Source organism: Panthera onca, chromosome E1, assembly GCF_046562875.1.
Source record: "Panthera onca isolate mPanOnc1 chromosome E1, mPanOnc1 haplotype 2, whole genome shotgun sequence".
Taxonomy (NCBI): domain Eukaryota; kingdom Metazoa; phylum Chordata; class Mammalia; order Carnivora; family Felidae; genus Panthera; species Panthera onca.
The window spans coordinates 17,092,715-17,105,224 of record NC_138352.1 but is presented as its reverse complement, the minus strand read 5'-3'; the positions used below and the strand labels follow the sequence as shown (position 1 = coordinate 17,105,224).

Genomic DNA, 12,510 nt, shown 5'->3' with positions numbered 1-12,510 from the left:
GGACACACGCCTGCTACCTCGCCCCTCCGTGCACGGTTTGTCTGAAGCCGGGATGATGACCTTCCCTGTTGTCTCTAGCCTCGTCAGCGATCGTGTTCGCTCTACAGACGCACCACGGGGACACCGTGGTTCCACGTGGACCATCCCGATAAAGGTGGCGTTGCAATAGAGGGAGTCGCGTGAATTTTCCAGTTTCCCACCACGCATATGAGTTACGTTCACACCACTCTGGAGTCTATAAAGTGTGCAATAGCATCATGTCTCAATTTTGAGGCACAAGCAAAAATACTTTACTGCTAAAACATGCTAGCCATCCTCTGAGCGATTAGATCACTGCAGATCCCATCCCATCGCCAACATCATAGCGAAAAGTTTGAAATATTACCAGAATCACCGAAAGGTGACCCAGAGACAGGAAGTGAGCAAACGCCGTTGCACCAACAGCATGCACAGACGAGCTCCCCGCCCGGCGGCCGCAGCCCTTCACTTGGCCGAGAGCACAGTGTCCTGTCGGGATTCAGAAGCGAGGGAAGAGCCTCTCGGGGAGGCGGCCTGCTGGCGTCCTCCATCGCCAAGCTGCTCAGTGACGTGGCTCCAAGCCCCGCATCTTGGAACGCACCGCCCTGCGCCCCTGGTCCCCAACGTCCCCTGGGGACGTTGCGGCTTGGTCCCCAGTAGGACCTGCCTCATCATCTTCTGTTCCTCGTGAGAGTCTGTCAGCCTGTGAGCTCCTGGCCCTATCTGCCCTCAAGGACGCTGACAAAGAAGGGGACTCCGTAGAGGCCACTGGCGGGATCGACAGGCGGGCGGGGAGCACTCACGGGCACCTCCTCAGGCATTGGCGTTTCCCGGCCACTCTCCCGGTTGGGAGGATGGAGCACTTTTCCTCTGGGGAAGTTTAGCAAGGCTTCTCTCCGAGGATCTTGCCTCCTTGCTTATCCTCTCCTAACCCTTCGACTCAGAGAGCTAGAGAGCACCGCGACTAAGGAGACCCGAGGCCGACCTAGGTCCTGCCCTCTTGTGCTAAAACACACACAAAATTCACCGTGTTATGCGACCACCACCACTGCCTATTCCAGAACATTTTCATCACCCCGAAGAGGAACCCCCTACTCCTTGGCCGCGCCCCACCCACTCCGTCCCCAGCCCCCGACAGCCACGCATCCACTTTCTGTCTCTGGATTTGCCTGTTCTGGATGCTTCGTACGAACAGAATCGTAGAATATGTGGACTTGCGGCTTCTTTCGCGGAGAAGGTTTTCAAGGTCCACCCGCATCGTGGCGCCTCTCAGTATGGCATCCGTCCTATGGCCTTTGTGCAGCCACCCCTCACGCTCCATCCGTCTGCTGACAGGCGTTTGGAGCTTCTGCCTCGCGGTGCTGGCTTTTCGAGGTGTGGCCCGTGGACCAGCATCAGGATCACCCGGGAGCCTGTGAGAACTGCAGGATCGCAGGCCTCCCCCCTCCCCCCAGAAATGCCCCTCCACAAGATCCCCAGTGTTCCCAGCTTGGGGAGCCCCCGCCACGCGGGTCCCGGGCTCAGCGGTGCACGGACTCGCCAGTGTACCTGTTCCCCTCACCGCTGGGGCTTTCTCCAACCCGTACGTGGTCTTGCGTTGGAATCGGGAGATACTTGGTGAGCCGGGGAACAAGACGTGGCGGAGGCCTCCCCTTCGAACTGGCGACCAGAGGCTCCCACACACCAACTTGGGGCTGGAGGTCCGCAATTTCAGCTCCACTCTGCCATTTGCTGGCCGCACAGCTTCCCGGAGCCTCTCTCTTGAGGTCAAGGGGGCTGTCTAGTGCTTCCCGAGGACACCCGCGGGCACTCACCACGGATGTGCCACCGGACCGGCATCCACACGCACACAGAGGCGCTTTTCTACGCCATCGGTCAACTGCCAACATATCATGTAATGTACTTAATACTGTGGCCACTTAAACGCCACTACCTCCTTTATGCTACCCTCGCCCCACACGCAAATACTCTGCTTTCCAACCTTTTGGACTGTTTCTTCTGGTATTTACCTCTATACTTCTCAAGCACCTTCTTACGCTGCTGTTTTTTTGCTTTCAATTTTAGGTGTTATCGATTAATCCATAAGGATATAGGGATACAGATTTCTCTCTCTTACACCACCGATCTTATACACACTGCCAGGCTTCTCTCTCTCCACTCTCCCATGCTGGTTAAATCATCATTCAACCATGACCATGTAAATACTATAAATGATGACACCACACAAATTATGATTATATCTACTTTCTTCCGTAACTTTTTGTTTTTCCTGGAGTTGATTATTGCTCCAATTTTTCATTTTCTTCTCTTCGTAGGTAACTATAAATCATTCCTAGAATTTTCTACTGGATTAGAAAGATTTCTCCTTGGCATAATCAAACACAGTAGTCTTCTGTCCATTTCATTTTGAGGGCATGTGTTCCCCAGACCTGATGAATAGCTATCATTCTGGGAATTTCTTCCACCTTCTCCAGTGTCGAGTTCTGTTCCCAAATTTCAGGTTCAGGTTCAGGTCATTCTCTTTCTTGTTTTGCCCCTTCTTTGCTAGAGCATATCCTCAAAGAGTTTCTTAAGAAAGAAGTCACAGAAAGCTAATTTTTGAGACCCTATATGTCTGAAAAGGATAGCTTGGATGGCAATAGAGTCCCTCTACTACCTTAAGCCTTTTAGGGGTATTACAAAATTTTCAAACAAATATGAAAGTAGAAAGCTAATATGATATAATATTCATCACTCAGATACATCAATTGTCCTAATCCTTTCCAATCAGCTTATTTTACAGTCTCCTACAGTTCTATTTTCTGAAGTTTCCCGAGAACAGCCCTGCTCTTGCCTGTGCCTCTGACTCTCACTCAAGGAAGAGTGTTTCCTTGTGAGTCTGAACCCTGAGCCTCCATTCAGTGGGACTCTACCTGGAGGAATGACCTAGTTTGAGCTGATGTACCTTCCAGAGGGATTTTTTCTGGTTGCTTCAGCCAGACTTCCCAATTTTTATGTTAATTCTTATGATGGGGGTCCCAGACCACGAGGCTAATGTAAGTCTGAACCCCAAGTACACGAATGGCGTGCGCCCGTGATTCCAAGGTTTCAGGAGTGTGTTTCTCCCCCACGCTCAGATCCCAGCCCAGTGTAGACGAGCTGGCTTGCCACATTCCCCTTCCACTGAACTCGTTCTTCTCTCTTAGCCACAAGTGTAGCCTCTAGGCTCCCAGCTCCGTGCAGGGAAAGGGGAAGCTTACTTCCAGCCCCCTATCCCCACCAACTTTGTGTGGACAAGACTTCTCTCTCGTCCAAGCCCTTATTATGACATGGGGACCCACGTCTCCTCTGTAAGTGCATGTGCTTAAAAGGTCAGGCCTTCATTCCTGGGACGTGGACCTTTAAAGTTTCCTTCTTTTAAAGTCAGCTGTTGGCTTAAACGTTTGCCACGTCTCACCGGGCATTTCTACATGCGCGTAGCGGGAGCTTTGGGGTTATCTAGTTTATCGTGTTGTCCGACTGTTAAAGCCAAAGCCATTGTTGTAGTTCACCGCATCACTCACAACTGCAGGGTAAATGTGGGATCCCAGGGTCCGTGAGACATTTTCTCTGCACCCCTCCCAAGTCAAAGCACTGAGGATCCGACCTCCAAGACAGAGAAAGGCGTCTGTCCAGAGATGGAGAATAGGGAGTCTCTTCCTCCTTCTGAAAATTCAACCAAGCAAGCAGCAAGGGGCACAAGCAAAACGGTGAGCCCGCCTTTGCGGTGTGAGCACAGCCCGTGTCCGCCCGCAGAAGACCGTGGGAGCAGCCTGGCACAGCCCGAGCGCGGTTCTCAGTGTGACCCTGAATCAACACCAGGCCCTGCCTCTGTTCTCTCCTTACCTGGCCGTGAACTATCTGGACCGTGTTTTTAAAACCCCCCAAGAGCTGCCGGATGTTTGCAGACACGGCCGCCAGCCCTTCTCCAGGCCCCTTCTCCGCGTGCCCAAGTGAAGTCTCTCAGAGCACCTGATACCTGCTTCGTCGCCTGAGCTCCCGGAGACCGGGCCGCCTTCGAAGGCTGAGCCGGATCTCTGAGCGTGTGCCTCCGGCTCCGAGCCCCGGGACGGACGCCGCGAGCACTGCACGCGCGCTGAGGGAGTGAACGAAGCGGAGGGCGCCGGGCCGGCTCTCGTGGTGGAGCGGGCAGCGGAGGCCCAGAGAGCACAAGTCCTGGGCGGGATCCAAGCTGTTGTGGCTTGCCTCCAGCAGATCGGGGTTTGTAGCCGCTAGGTTTTTACATCCTAAATTATTTCCTAGTAATAATAAGAGTTGGCATTGGAGCTACCGGACCATCGTGTGAACGTGGTTCAACAGGAAGCTCTTTACAAATGGTTAATCAGCCAAGGAAGCTAGACGGAGCCGACGGGGAGCTTCCCTGGGATTATACGAGGAAAGGGAGGCAGGATCCAGCGTGGAATCCACGTGGACGGAGTTCCGAAGCTTACACACCGGAGGCCTCATTTAAAAGACAAAAACAGCAGTGACCACAAGCTTTCACTATTGGATGTTTTTCAAAACACAGAAGTACGAGATTTGGTTGTAACCGGCTGATATAAGGTCACACACGAGGGGAAAGCTGACAACCTCCCCTCCCCACCCCAGGACCCTAGGACACCCACACCGGCAGTCTGGTCAGTATGCTCTGAACACTTTCCCTTCGCTCATGCAAACCCGGACAAGTTCACGTGGGGTTTAACTTGTTTCTTATTCCCCATATGTTATCTCACTATACTCATTACTCTGCCGTTTGCCTTTTTTTTCTTCATATATGACACACGCTCCTTACCAAAAAAAAAAAAAAATGGACCTAAACATTCCTTTCTAACTTCTTTAGCTATTTCTACGAGCACACGAGGGCACCATCTTGCAAAGGTGGTGAGCTCCACAACTGGTGGGGGTACTGGGGCCGCACACCCTTGCCACCCACGGTCCGCCTTTTCTTTCCACACTTTCCCCCACCCTTACGTCACGGGGTTGCCAGATCCAGCAAATAAAAATGCATTACTTGGGACAGAAACAGTTACAAAATAATTGCATGGGACGCAGTTATACTAGAAAAATGTGGCCCTGAAACTGAAATTTCACGGGGAATCCTATATCTCATCTGGCAACCAGATTATATAAACACGCACACTGGGAGTCCCACCATAAACGCTGCTTTGTACCTCTGACCCCAAACACCCAAGGACATGTCTCCAGGCCAGATGATGTGGCTCTTCTCTCTTAATAGCCACATAAGAGCGCACAGTGTGGCTTCCCTAGTCTGTCCCTCCTGTCCCAAGCCCCCAGAAGGTTCCTCCGTGTCTCCTGGGTGTCACCTGCAGCTCAGGGTTTGTGCTTTGGGGACCGGGGACAGCAGCACGGAGACATAGCCCCGGAACTGGCTTTTGCACTTTAAACACACCAGGTTTGCCATACGCATTTCTTCAGGAGAAAGGCTGGCGGCCAGCTTCACGGCAAGGAAACCGAATGAGAACCTCCCGCTAGCCTGGAACAGAAAAGGTGCCGCCGATGGAGAAGACTCCGTTTTATACCGTCTTCCTGCGTGCCCCCCCCCCCCCCCTTGGCAGTCTTTCCTTGTGAAAAGGGAAGGATTTTCTTCTTGGGTTTTTTCCTCTTACAAGAAAAGGTTTAACTATTTTCCTTCGAACGGAGATACTGGTTTGCCAGCAGCCACAGAGAAACCAGGAGAGAGGCCCCCGGCTCTTGGGCCTGGGAATCCCAGGTGTCAGGCACCTGGATCGGACATCCGGGCTGTAGTCTGGACACCGGGGAACCCAGGCCTGTCTCTGGAGACTGAAAATACCCTTTCCTGTCCACCTTTCCTGAGATTCCTCACTGGTCCTTCCCGGTCAGAGACACGGCGCTAGGAGCGGGCAGGACGGGAAGGGACAACGCGCAGGGAAAGGCAGAAACGGAAGGAGGCAGGGAGGATGCGGCTGCCTGCCGGGGGCAGGCCGGGGCTCAGGACGCACACCGGAGCCGGGAGGCTGGTGTCAGAGGCCCACATGCACCCCCCGCCCGCAATCGTACACCCCCCCCCCCGCCCCCGCCTTTTTGCCTGGCCTTTAGGGACACCCTAGGGCGGCCGGGAGGGGAGGGCCATGGAAAGTGGGTGCGTTAGACACCCACTCACGCCTTGTCTTAGGTGAGTCAGGTGGGCCAAGCCTTTCCGATGGGAACCACTTCCGACTTGGGGGAAGGAGAGGGGGGTGCAGAGCGCAGCGCCTCCTCCCACAGGCACAGCACCGAGCTCCCGCACAGCCTCTTCCCCATCGCAGAGGGAAGCCCACCCTCAGTCGCGCGCACGCAGCCCCCAGCCACGCCCGGACCCCGCCCCTACCCTGCGCTCCGCCTCCGACTCTGTGACCCCGGCCCTCTGCCCTCTGGCCCTCCCCAACCCCGAGCCCCATCCACGGCCCAGACCCCGCCCCCCCTCCTCCACCCCGCGGACCCGGCCCCCAGTACTCTCTCCGGCCCCCTCCCCGCTGGTGCCTGAACCCACCGCCTCGTATTCCCGGAGCCCACCCCCCCATGGACCCCCAGCCCCGCCCCACGCACCTTTGCGCACGGAACCCGCCCTCCCGGGACCCTCGGACCAGGTCCTCCCAGGCCCCGGCGCGCGTTCCGGGACACTTGGAGGGGCCGTCCGGCCCCCCCGCACGCACCGCGGGGACCCTGGCGACCCCGGGTTGGGGCCTCGCGCCCAGGGCACAGCGGAGGCCCGCAGGCCTGGGCGCGTCACAAAGGCTCATCGCCGGCGAGGGCGCGCGTCCCGGAGGCCTGCGCGGAGTCGGCGTCGGAGCGCAGGCGGCGCGGGAGCAGGCGGGCGGCTCGCTGTCCCCGCAGCCCAAACCGGGCGCAACGAGCGGGGCGCGGTGAGCGGGTAATGGGGCCCCTGCCGCCTCCTCCTGGAAACAGGCGTCCTCGGGCACCTCCGGGCCGTGGGTGACGCGGCTTCCTTAGGTTTCTTCCCGGGCTGGCAGCTCCCCGCCTGGGGGACAGGTCTGTGAGCCCTTGGGGTGGGTTCCGATCCCTGCCCGCTCTCTGCGGGCCTTCGCGGGGAGACTTTCCCAACTTGCACACCTCTGTTTCCCCATCCGCAAACTGGGTGTGTTCACCGCGCCCAGCAGGGACCGCCCCAGAAGCGCCTTGGCCTCCACTTACCAGGCGCAAACGCGGTACAGCCTCTGATACACACCAGGCACCTGCACGGATCAGCTCATTTAATCCTCCCGCCGCTAAGACAGAGGCGCCACTGTTATCCCTGGTTTTCAGATGTGGAGACTGAGGCACAGAGAAAATTAACTTGCCTGAGGTCATCCCTAGCAACTGATGGAACCGGGACCCGACCTCTGAGCTCCGCCGCCTGCGGCTGGCGAGGTCGTTTAGGAGGGGAGGCTGTGCCCAGTACCGACTGTGGCTTTTGGCTTTCCCAGCCCGCAGATCGGTTCTGCCCACACCACCCCGTGGTTCCGTGTCTGAGAGCTCCTGCGCCCATGACTGCTAGGGCAAAGGCTTTTGCTCAGCTCTGGGAGTGGCTTGGCCTCTCTCACGCACCTAGCTCCAAGCAAAGTGCTGGGGACCCAGTTCTGTGAACAAAGAGACGACCCTCTCTCTTCCTTTGTTCAGTGGGCAAGTGCGACTCACGAGAATGAGGCCGTCCCTGGTCTCAAGGGGTGTGTGAGTCCCGCGGGAGACAGGCTGGGCCGAGGATCATCGTCAGGGACGGGCACGGGCGAGAGGGGAACCCTGGACGGGGCCAGGCCGCTGCCAAATCCCGCGTGCAGGTCTGCCTGGATCCGGAGGTGGGGGAGGGCGCCGGGCCCCAGAGGACCCGGCAGAACCAGCCTCCCACACGTCACCACCGTCGGGGGCGCCCGGGGGTCCGTCACAGGGAGAGCCGAGAGGAGAGCGGCACGGACGCCCACCACGGTTGCACGCGGATCCTAGACGCAGCCGGGGACAGGCACGGAGAGCAAGTGAGCGACGCTCACGAGCTCACGCGCAGACGCATGTCCGTCCCGCATTGAGAAATGCGATTAACGCGTCCCTCGGCTCCTGAGGGCTGTGTGACCACAGGCAAGCGCCCTCACCCCTCTGGGGCTCAGTTTCCATCTGTAAAGACATACTTCCCAGAGCTCCTCCGGCCCTGCGGTTTCATGAGCCGTGAGGATAATCTCGGGCCACTTGGTAAAGTAGCCGGCAGAAGCGTTCCGGGGCCACAGGGCCGCAAGCTTGAAGAGCGGGGCCTCTGGGAGAGACAGGGAAAGGGAAAGAGGAGAAGTTTCAGGCCGGGGAGACGTGGAAATCACGCCGTCAGGAAAACTTCAGCAGATGGCTCCTGTAGAAAGTCCCAGGGCCCAGCACCCCGGGTGGGCGGTGGCCGGGCCCTCCCGGGGCCTCCCTAGCTTCGTAGAGGTCTCGTCTGCAGCCCGGCTGCCAGGTCGCCCCACTTCTACGTTCCCAGTCACCGTGTCCTGCAAAGAACGCATAAACCCACGCATCCCCGCTGTCCCGCCGCCCTAGCCCCAGGCTCGGAGCCCAAAGTCTGCTCTGGCCATTCATCCTCCCCCTCCCTGGAGGGTCCTTTCTAACGTCAGACTGACAACACCTGTGGACGCAGGCTCCTTGGCCCTTGCCCGGCCCCCGCGGCCTCATGGGAGGCTCTCCGCCCGTGACCCTTGATGTGCCGCTAACCCTTTGAATGCAAACACCCGCATCGGCAATTCGGTGCCAAGCAGCCAGGGTCCCCATCCCCAGCAGGGGACCCGGCATGTCGGAACTCCAGTCTTGGCCCCTAGGACGCAGCCTCTGTCTGCATCGCTCCGGGGCCCCTTGACCCGGCACCTCCCCCCCCCCCACCCCGTTCCGGCTCCAACCCCCGCCCCCACAAGTGAAGTGACAATTTTTAGTTCCCCGCACGTGAACAGATCCCATTCGTTCCCAGTTCTGTGGCTTTGCGCCACGGTGCCCGCTGCCCAGAGTGCGTCCGCTCTCCTCCGGCACCGCCGGGCCGACCCGGGCTGCCTTGCGGCTCCCACGCAGCCCGCGAAGCCCCTCCCAGATGCCGCCTCCTCTGAACAGCCCTGTCCCCAGGCTTCTCACTCCTGGGACCGTGCTGGGCGCGGGTCCCGGTGTGCGTGTGTCCGAGAGACCCCGACGGCCTGGGTCTCTGCGGGCCTTCACGGCGAGGCTCTCGCCCCTCGCGGAAGGGCTGCACGTGAGGCCGGGCTGCGAGCTCATTCAAGGGGGTCTGGTTTCCGTTCGGCAGGTCACGGCGCTTCCTTTTTACTCCCCACAGAAGACGAGCGGTCGCTTTTGTTTCCTCGTTTTTGGAAGCCCCTGCCTACCGCACGGCTGCTCTGGACACCCCGGCTCCTCGATGGACGAAGAAAGCCAAGCCGTCCAGCCCCGAGACCAGAGCTGCTGGGCCGCCCTGCCCGACGTGTGCCTGCGTCGCGTGTTCTGGTGGCTGGGAGACAGGGACAGGTCCCGGGCCGCCCTCGTCTGCAGAAAGTGGAACCAGATGATGTACTCGGCTGACCTCTGGCGGTACAGGACCATCACGTTCAGCGGGAGACCCTCCAGGGTGCACGCGTCCGAGTTCGAGTCGGCTCTTTGGTACGTGAAGAAATTTGGCCGCTATCTGGAGCACCTAGAGATCAGGTTTCTGAACCCTTACAATGCCGCGCTCACCAAGAAGTTCCAGGTCACCGTGCGAGGCCTGCTGTCCTGCCTGGGCAAGAGCAACAACCGCCTGAAGTCGCTGTCCGTGCAGCACCTGGAGCTGGACCGTCCCGTCTGGAGGAGCAGCATCCGCGGCTCGCTCATCAAGAGCCTGAGCTGCTTCTTGAAGAAAGCGGGAAGGCAGCTGGATCACCTCAGCCTCAAAGGGGCCAGGCTGACCGTGGAGCAGGGCTGCGCCGTGCTCGGCTCCCTGAGCTGCTCCCGGGGCGAGAGCCTGGTGTCCCAGCTCAACATCGAGGACTACTTCAGCCACCACCTGGCCGTCTACAGCAGCCCCCGGTTCAGCGAGACCATGGCCACGTTCCGCAGCCTGGTGTCCCTGACCCTCAACTACAACTGCATCTCGGACGAGCTGCTGGACGGCCTGTGCGAGAACAACGCCGGGACCCTCTGGACCATAAACATCAAGTGCCACGTCCACGACCCCCACGGCCAGGTCATCTGGGGCGTGTCCTGGGCCAGGCTGGCCAGGCGCGCCTCCAACCTCCAGGTGAACTTCTTCTTCGAGCGGGTCATGAAGCACGAGCGCCTGGCCCGGGTCCTCCTGCAGGAGATCCCCGTTCGGGGCCTCAGTCTGAGAAGCTGCTACTTCAGCGACCCGGACTGGTCCATGAGGCCCACGCTGACGGATCTCCTGCCCACCTTCCGGTACACGCTGCAGGTAGGGGGGCCGAGGGCCGGGAGGCTCCCCCAGGGCACAGGCCTCTCCTCTGCTGCCTGCTCCCGGCCGGGCCCGTGCCCACTCAGACCGACGCTCGGGCTATGTTCCCGGACTACGCGTCCCCCCCCCACCACCCCCCCGCCCCTGCCCCAGGGTCACAGCGGGCGACAGCTACTGCTCACCTGTGCACGCGCAGCACGAGGCACTTTCGGGTGGGCTACCCGCCAGGGAAAGCCCTCTGTGCCCTCTCGGAGCCTCTCCAGGTTGAGGGCGGGTCTGAGGCCGCTTCCTCCCGGCACCGGGTCCCGGCAGCACACGGGAGTCTGACTCCAGACCAGACCCACCAAGTCACTGAGGAGCCCAGGGGCGTGCGCGGCCCTCTCCCCTGGCCGCTTCCCCATCTGTAAAATCGGGGTCATTGTGTCCCTCCAAGGACCTCCTGGGGGGCTGGGACGATTGCGGTCAACTGATACAAATACCACCGCCACCGACGAGGGCCTCTAAGTGCCGATAACTCATTTGAAGCCTGCCTGTTACTGTCCTTCCGTGGGGGGGGGGGGGGGGGGGGGCGGCGGCCGCCTGGTGGCCCGGCCGGGAGGCCGAGGGGATGGGACCAGCGCCTCGGGCTCTGAGCTCCAAATGCCTCTTGCAGATTGGGTGAAATCACCCACACGTCCCGTCTGTTACCTGTGGCCCTGGGGCCACCGTGGTCGTCTGACCCACAGCCGGGCCGCAGGCGTGTTGTGGGAGGACCCAGCCGGTCCCAGCATCTCTGCCCACGGCACCACACCCCCCCCCAACCCCGTCTCCCCTTCGCTGCCTTTCCAGAAACTGACGTTTGAGTTCAACAACAACCACGAGTCCCTGGACGAGGAACTGTGCTTCCTCGTCTCATCCTGCAGGAAGCTGTTCTACTTCAAAATCTGGGCTTTCCTGGACGTCAGGTTCGTGGAGCGGATCCTGAAGAGCCAGGAGGAAGGGCAGTGTTCCCTGCGCACTCTCAAGGTGGGGCCCTGGGTCTGTCTCCGGCGGTACCTGCACGGGAGGGGGCCCAGAGCCCCCTCTCCCCAGCAGCTGGCTTTGGGCTGTGCCCGGCGATGCCCGACCGTGTGCGCTTGAGGCTGGGACCAGCGTGGGGCCGGCCTGGCGCAGTCACGGTGCGCGTGTCGTGTTTCTGTGCTGCGCAGGTGCGAATTTACACGAACAGGTACGAGACCAACGACGAGGACAGGACGCTGCGTGAGATCCACCGGAAGTACAGGAAACTCATCGACTCTGAGCTCAACTATTTCGTCATCGCTTACCCCATGATGTAGGGAGCACTCTCCGAGGGCGTCGGAGCCCCCCGCCGGTTCCCACAGAAGGACCCAGAACCCCCCCCTCCCACCCCCGTGTCCCTGTTGCCAGTTCCACCCCATCCGACGCCCCGACAAAGGCTGGGGCCGCTGGTGATGTGCCTTCAAAGTGCTGTCTTTACCAACTACCCAGGGCTGGCTTCTCCTTTGTCCCTGGGCTTGGGCGGCATGGCCTGCCTCAGGCGGGAGCTAAGAGCCGGGAGCCACACAGAGCAGTGCCTCGCCCGACTCCTAGAACACCTAGAACACCTCGGGGGGCAAACAGAACCGCGCTTTCCCCCAGCTGGCCAATTCGGAAAAGCCTGGCGTCCCTGGTGACTGCAGGAGCCCCAGCACCAGCTCAGCGCTGGGTTGGAAATGCACGTCCTCTGGGAGGTGGGGAAATTCCCGCTTGTAAGTTTTTTTTAACTTTTATTTATTTTTGAGAGAGAGAGAGCGCGCACGTGTGAGCAGGGGAGGGGCAGAGAGGGAGACACAGAATCTGAAGCAGGCTCCAGGCTCTGAGCTGTCAGCACGGAGCCTGAGGTGGGGCTCCAACTCACGAACCCGAGAACATGACCTGAGCCCAAGTCCGGTGCTTAACCGACGGAGCCACCCACGCGCCCCCAAACTCCCGCTTTTAAATGCAGCCGCTCAGAACTGGGCCCACCTCCCCTGACCCCTGCACAGTGATCCCACGCCAGCGGCGCTGTGGCCATCACT

General features: G+C 59.7%; 2 protein-coding genes across 9 annotated transcripts in view; one reads left to right on the top strand and one right to left on the bottom strand.

Annotated features, from left to right (window-relative positions):
• SLC13A5 (solute carrier family 13 member 5) overlaps positions 1-6,711 on the bottom strand; it is a 44,528-nt gene extending 37,817 nt beyond the window's left edge. The window contains exon 1 of one of the 2 annotated variants that reach the window (XM_078437936.2): positions 6,604-6,711. The gene's annotated coding sequence lies outside the window, so the exon portion shown is untranslated. The remainder of the gene's footprint in view (positions 1-6,603) is intronic. The other variant, XM_060647648.3, reaches the window with a different exon arrangement.
• A 104-nt stretch (positions 6,712-6,815) lies between these two features.
• On the top strand, positions 6,816-11,936 carry FBXO39 (F-box protein 39). 7 transcript variants are annotated; one of them, XM_060647656.3, is made up of 5 exons: positions 6,839-6,920; positions 7,675-8,024; positions 9,347-10,453; positions 11,282-11,458; positions 11,641-11,936. In XM_060647656.3, the coding sequence occupies exons 3-5, from the start codon at positions 9,428-9,430 to the stop codon at positions 11,767-11,769; spliced, it is 1,332 nt and encodes a 443-aa protein (XP_060503639.1). In that variant the 5' UTR covers positions 6,839-6,920; positions 7,675-8,024; positions 9,347-9,427; the 3' UTR covers positions 11,770-11,936. The 7 variants fall into 7 exon arrangements, with proteins under 7 accessions (XP_060503634.1, XP_060503636.1, XP_060503635.1 ...); XM_060647651.3 differs by lacking the exon at positions 7,675-8,024 and having other exon boundaries at positions 6,816-6,920; XM_060647653.2 differs by lacking the exon at positions 7,675-8,024 and having other exon boundaries at positions 6,823-6,920; positions 9,317-10,453.
• Positions 11,937-12,510: the final 574 nt, after the last annotated feature.

Excerpts from the sequence above, each read along its gene's own strand:
- FBXO39 (XM_060647651.3), top strand. The coding sequence starts at position 9,428 with ATGGACGAAGAAAGCCAAGCCGTCCAGCCCCGAGACCAGAGCTGCTGG. Across the intron at positions 10,454-11,281 it reads CCTTCCGGTACACGCTGCAG|AAACTGACGTTTGAGTTCAA; the intron begins GTAGGGGGGCCG and ends CTGCCTTTCCAG. Across the intron at positions 11,459-11,640 it reads GTTCCCTGCGCACTCTCAAG|GTGCGAATTTACACGAACAG; the intron begins GTGGGGCCCTGG and ends TGTGCTGCGCAG.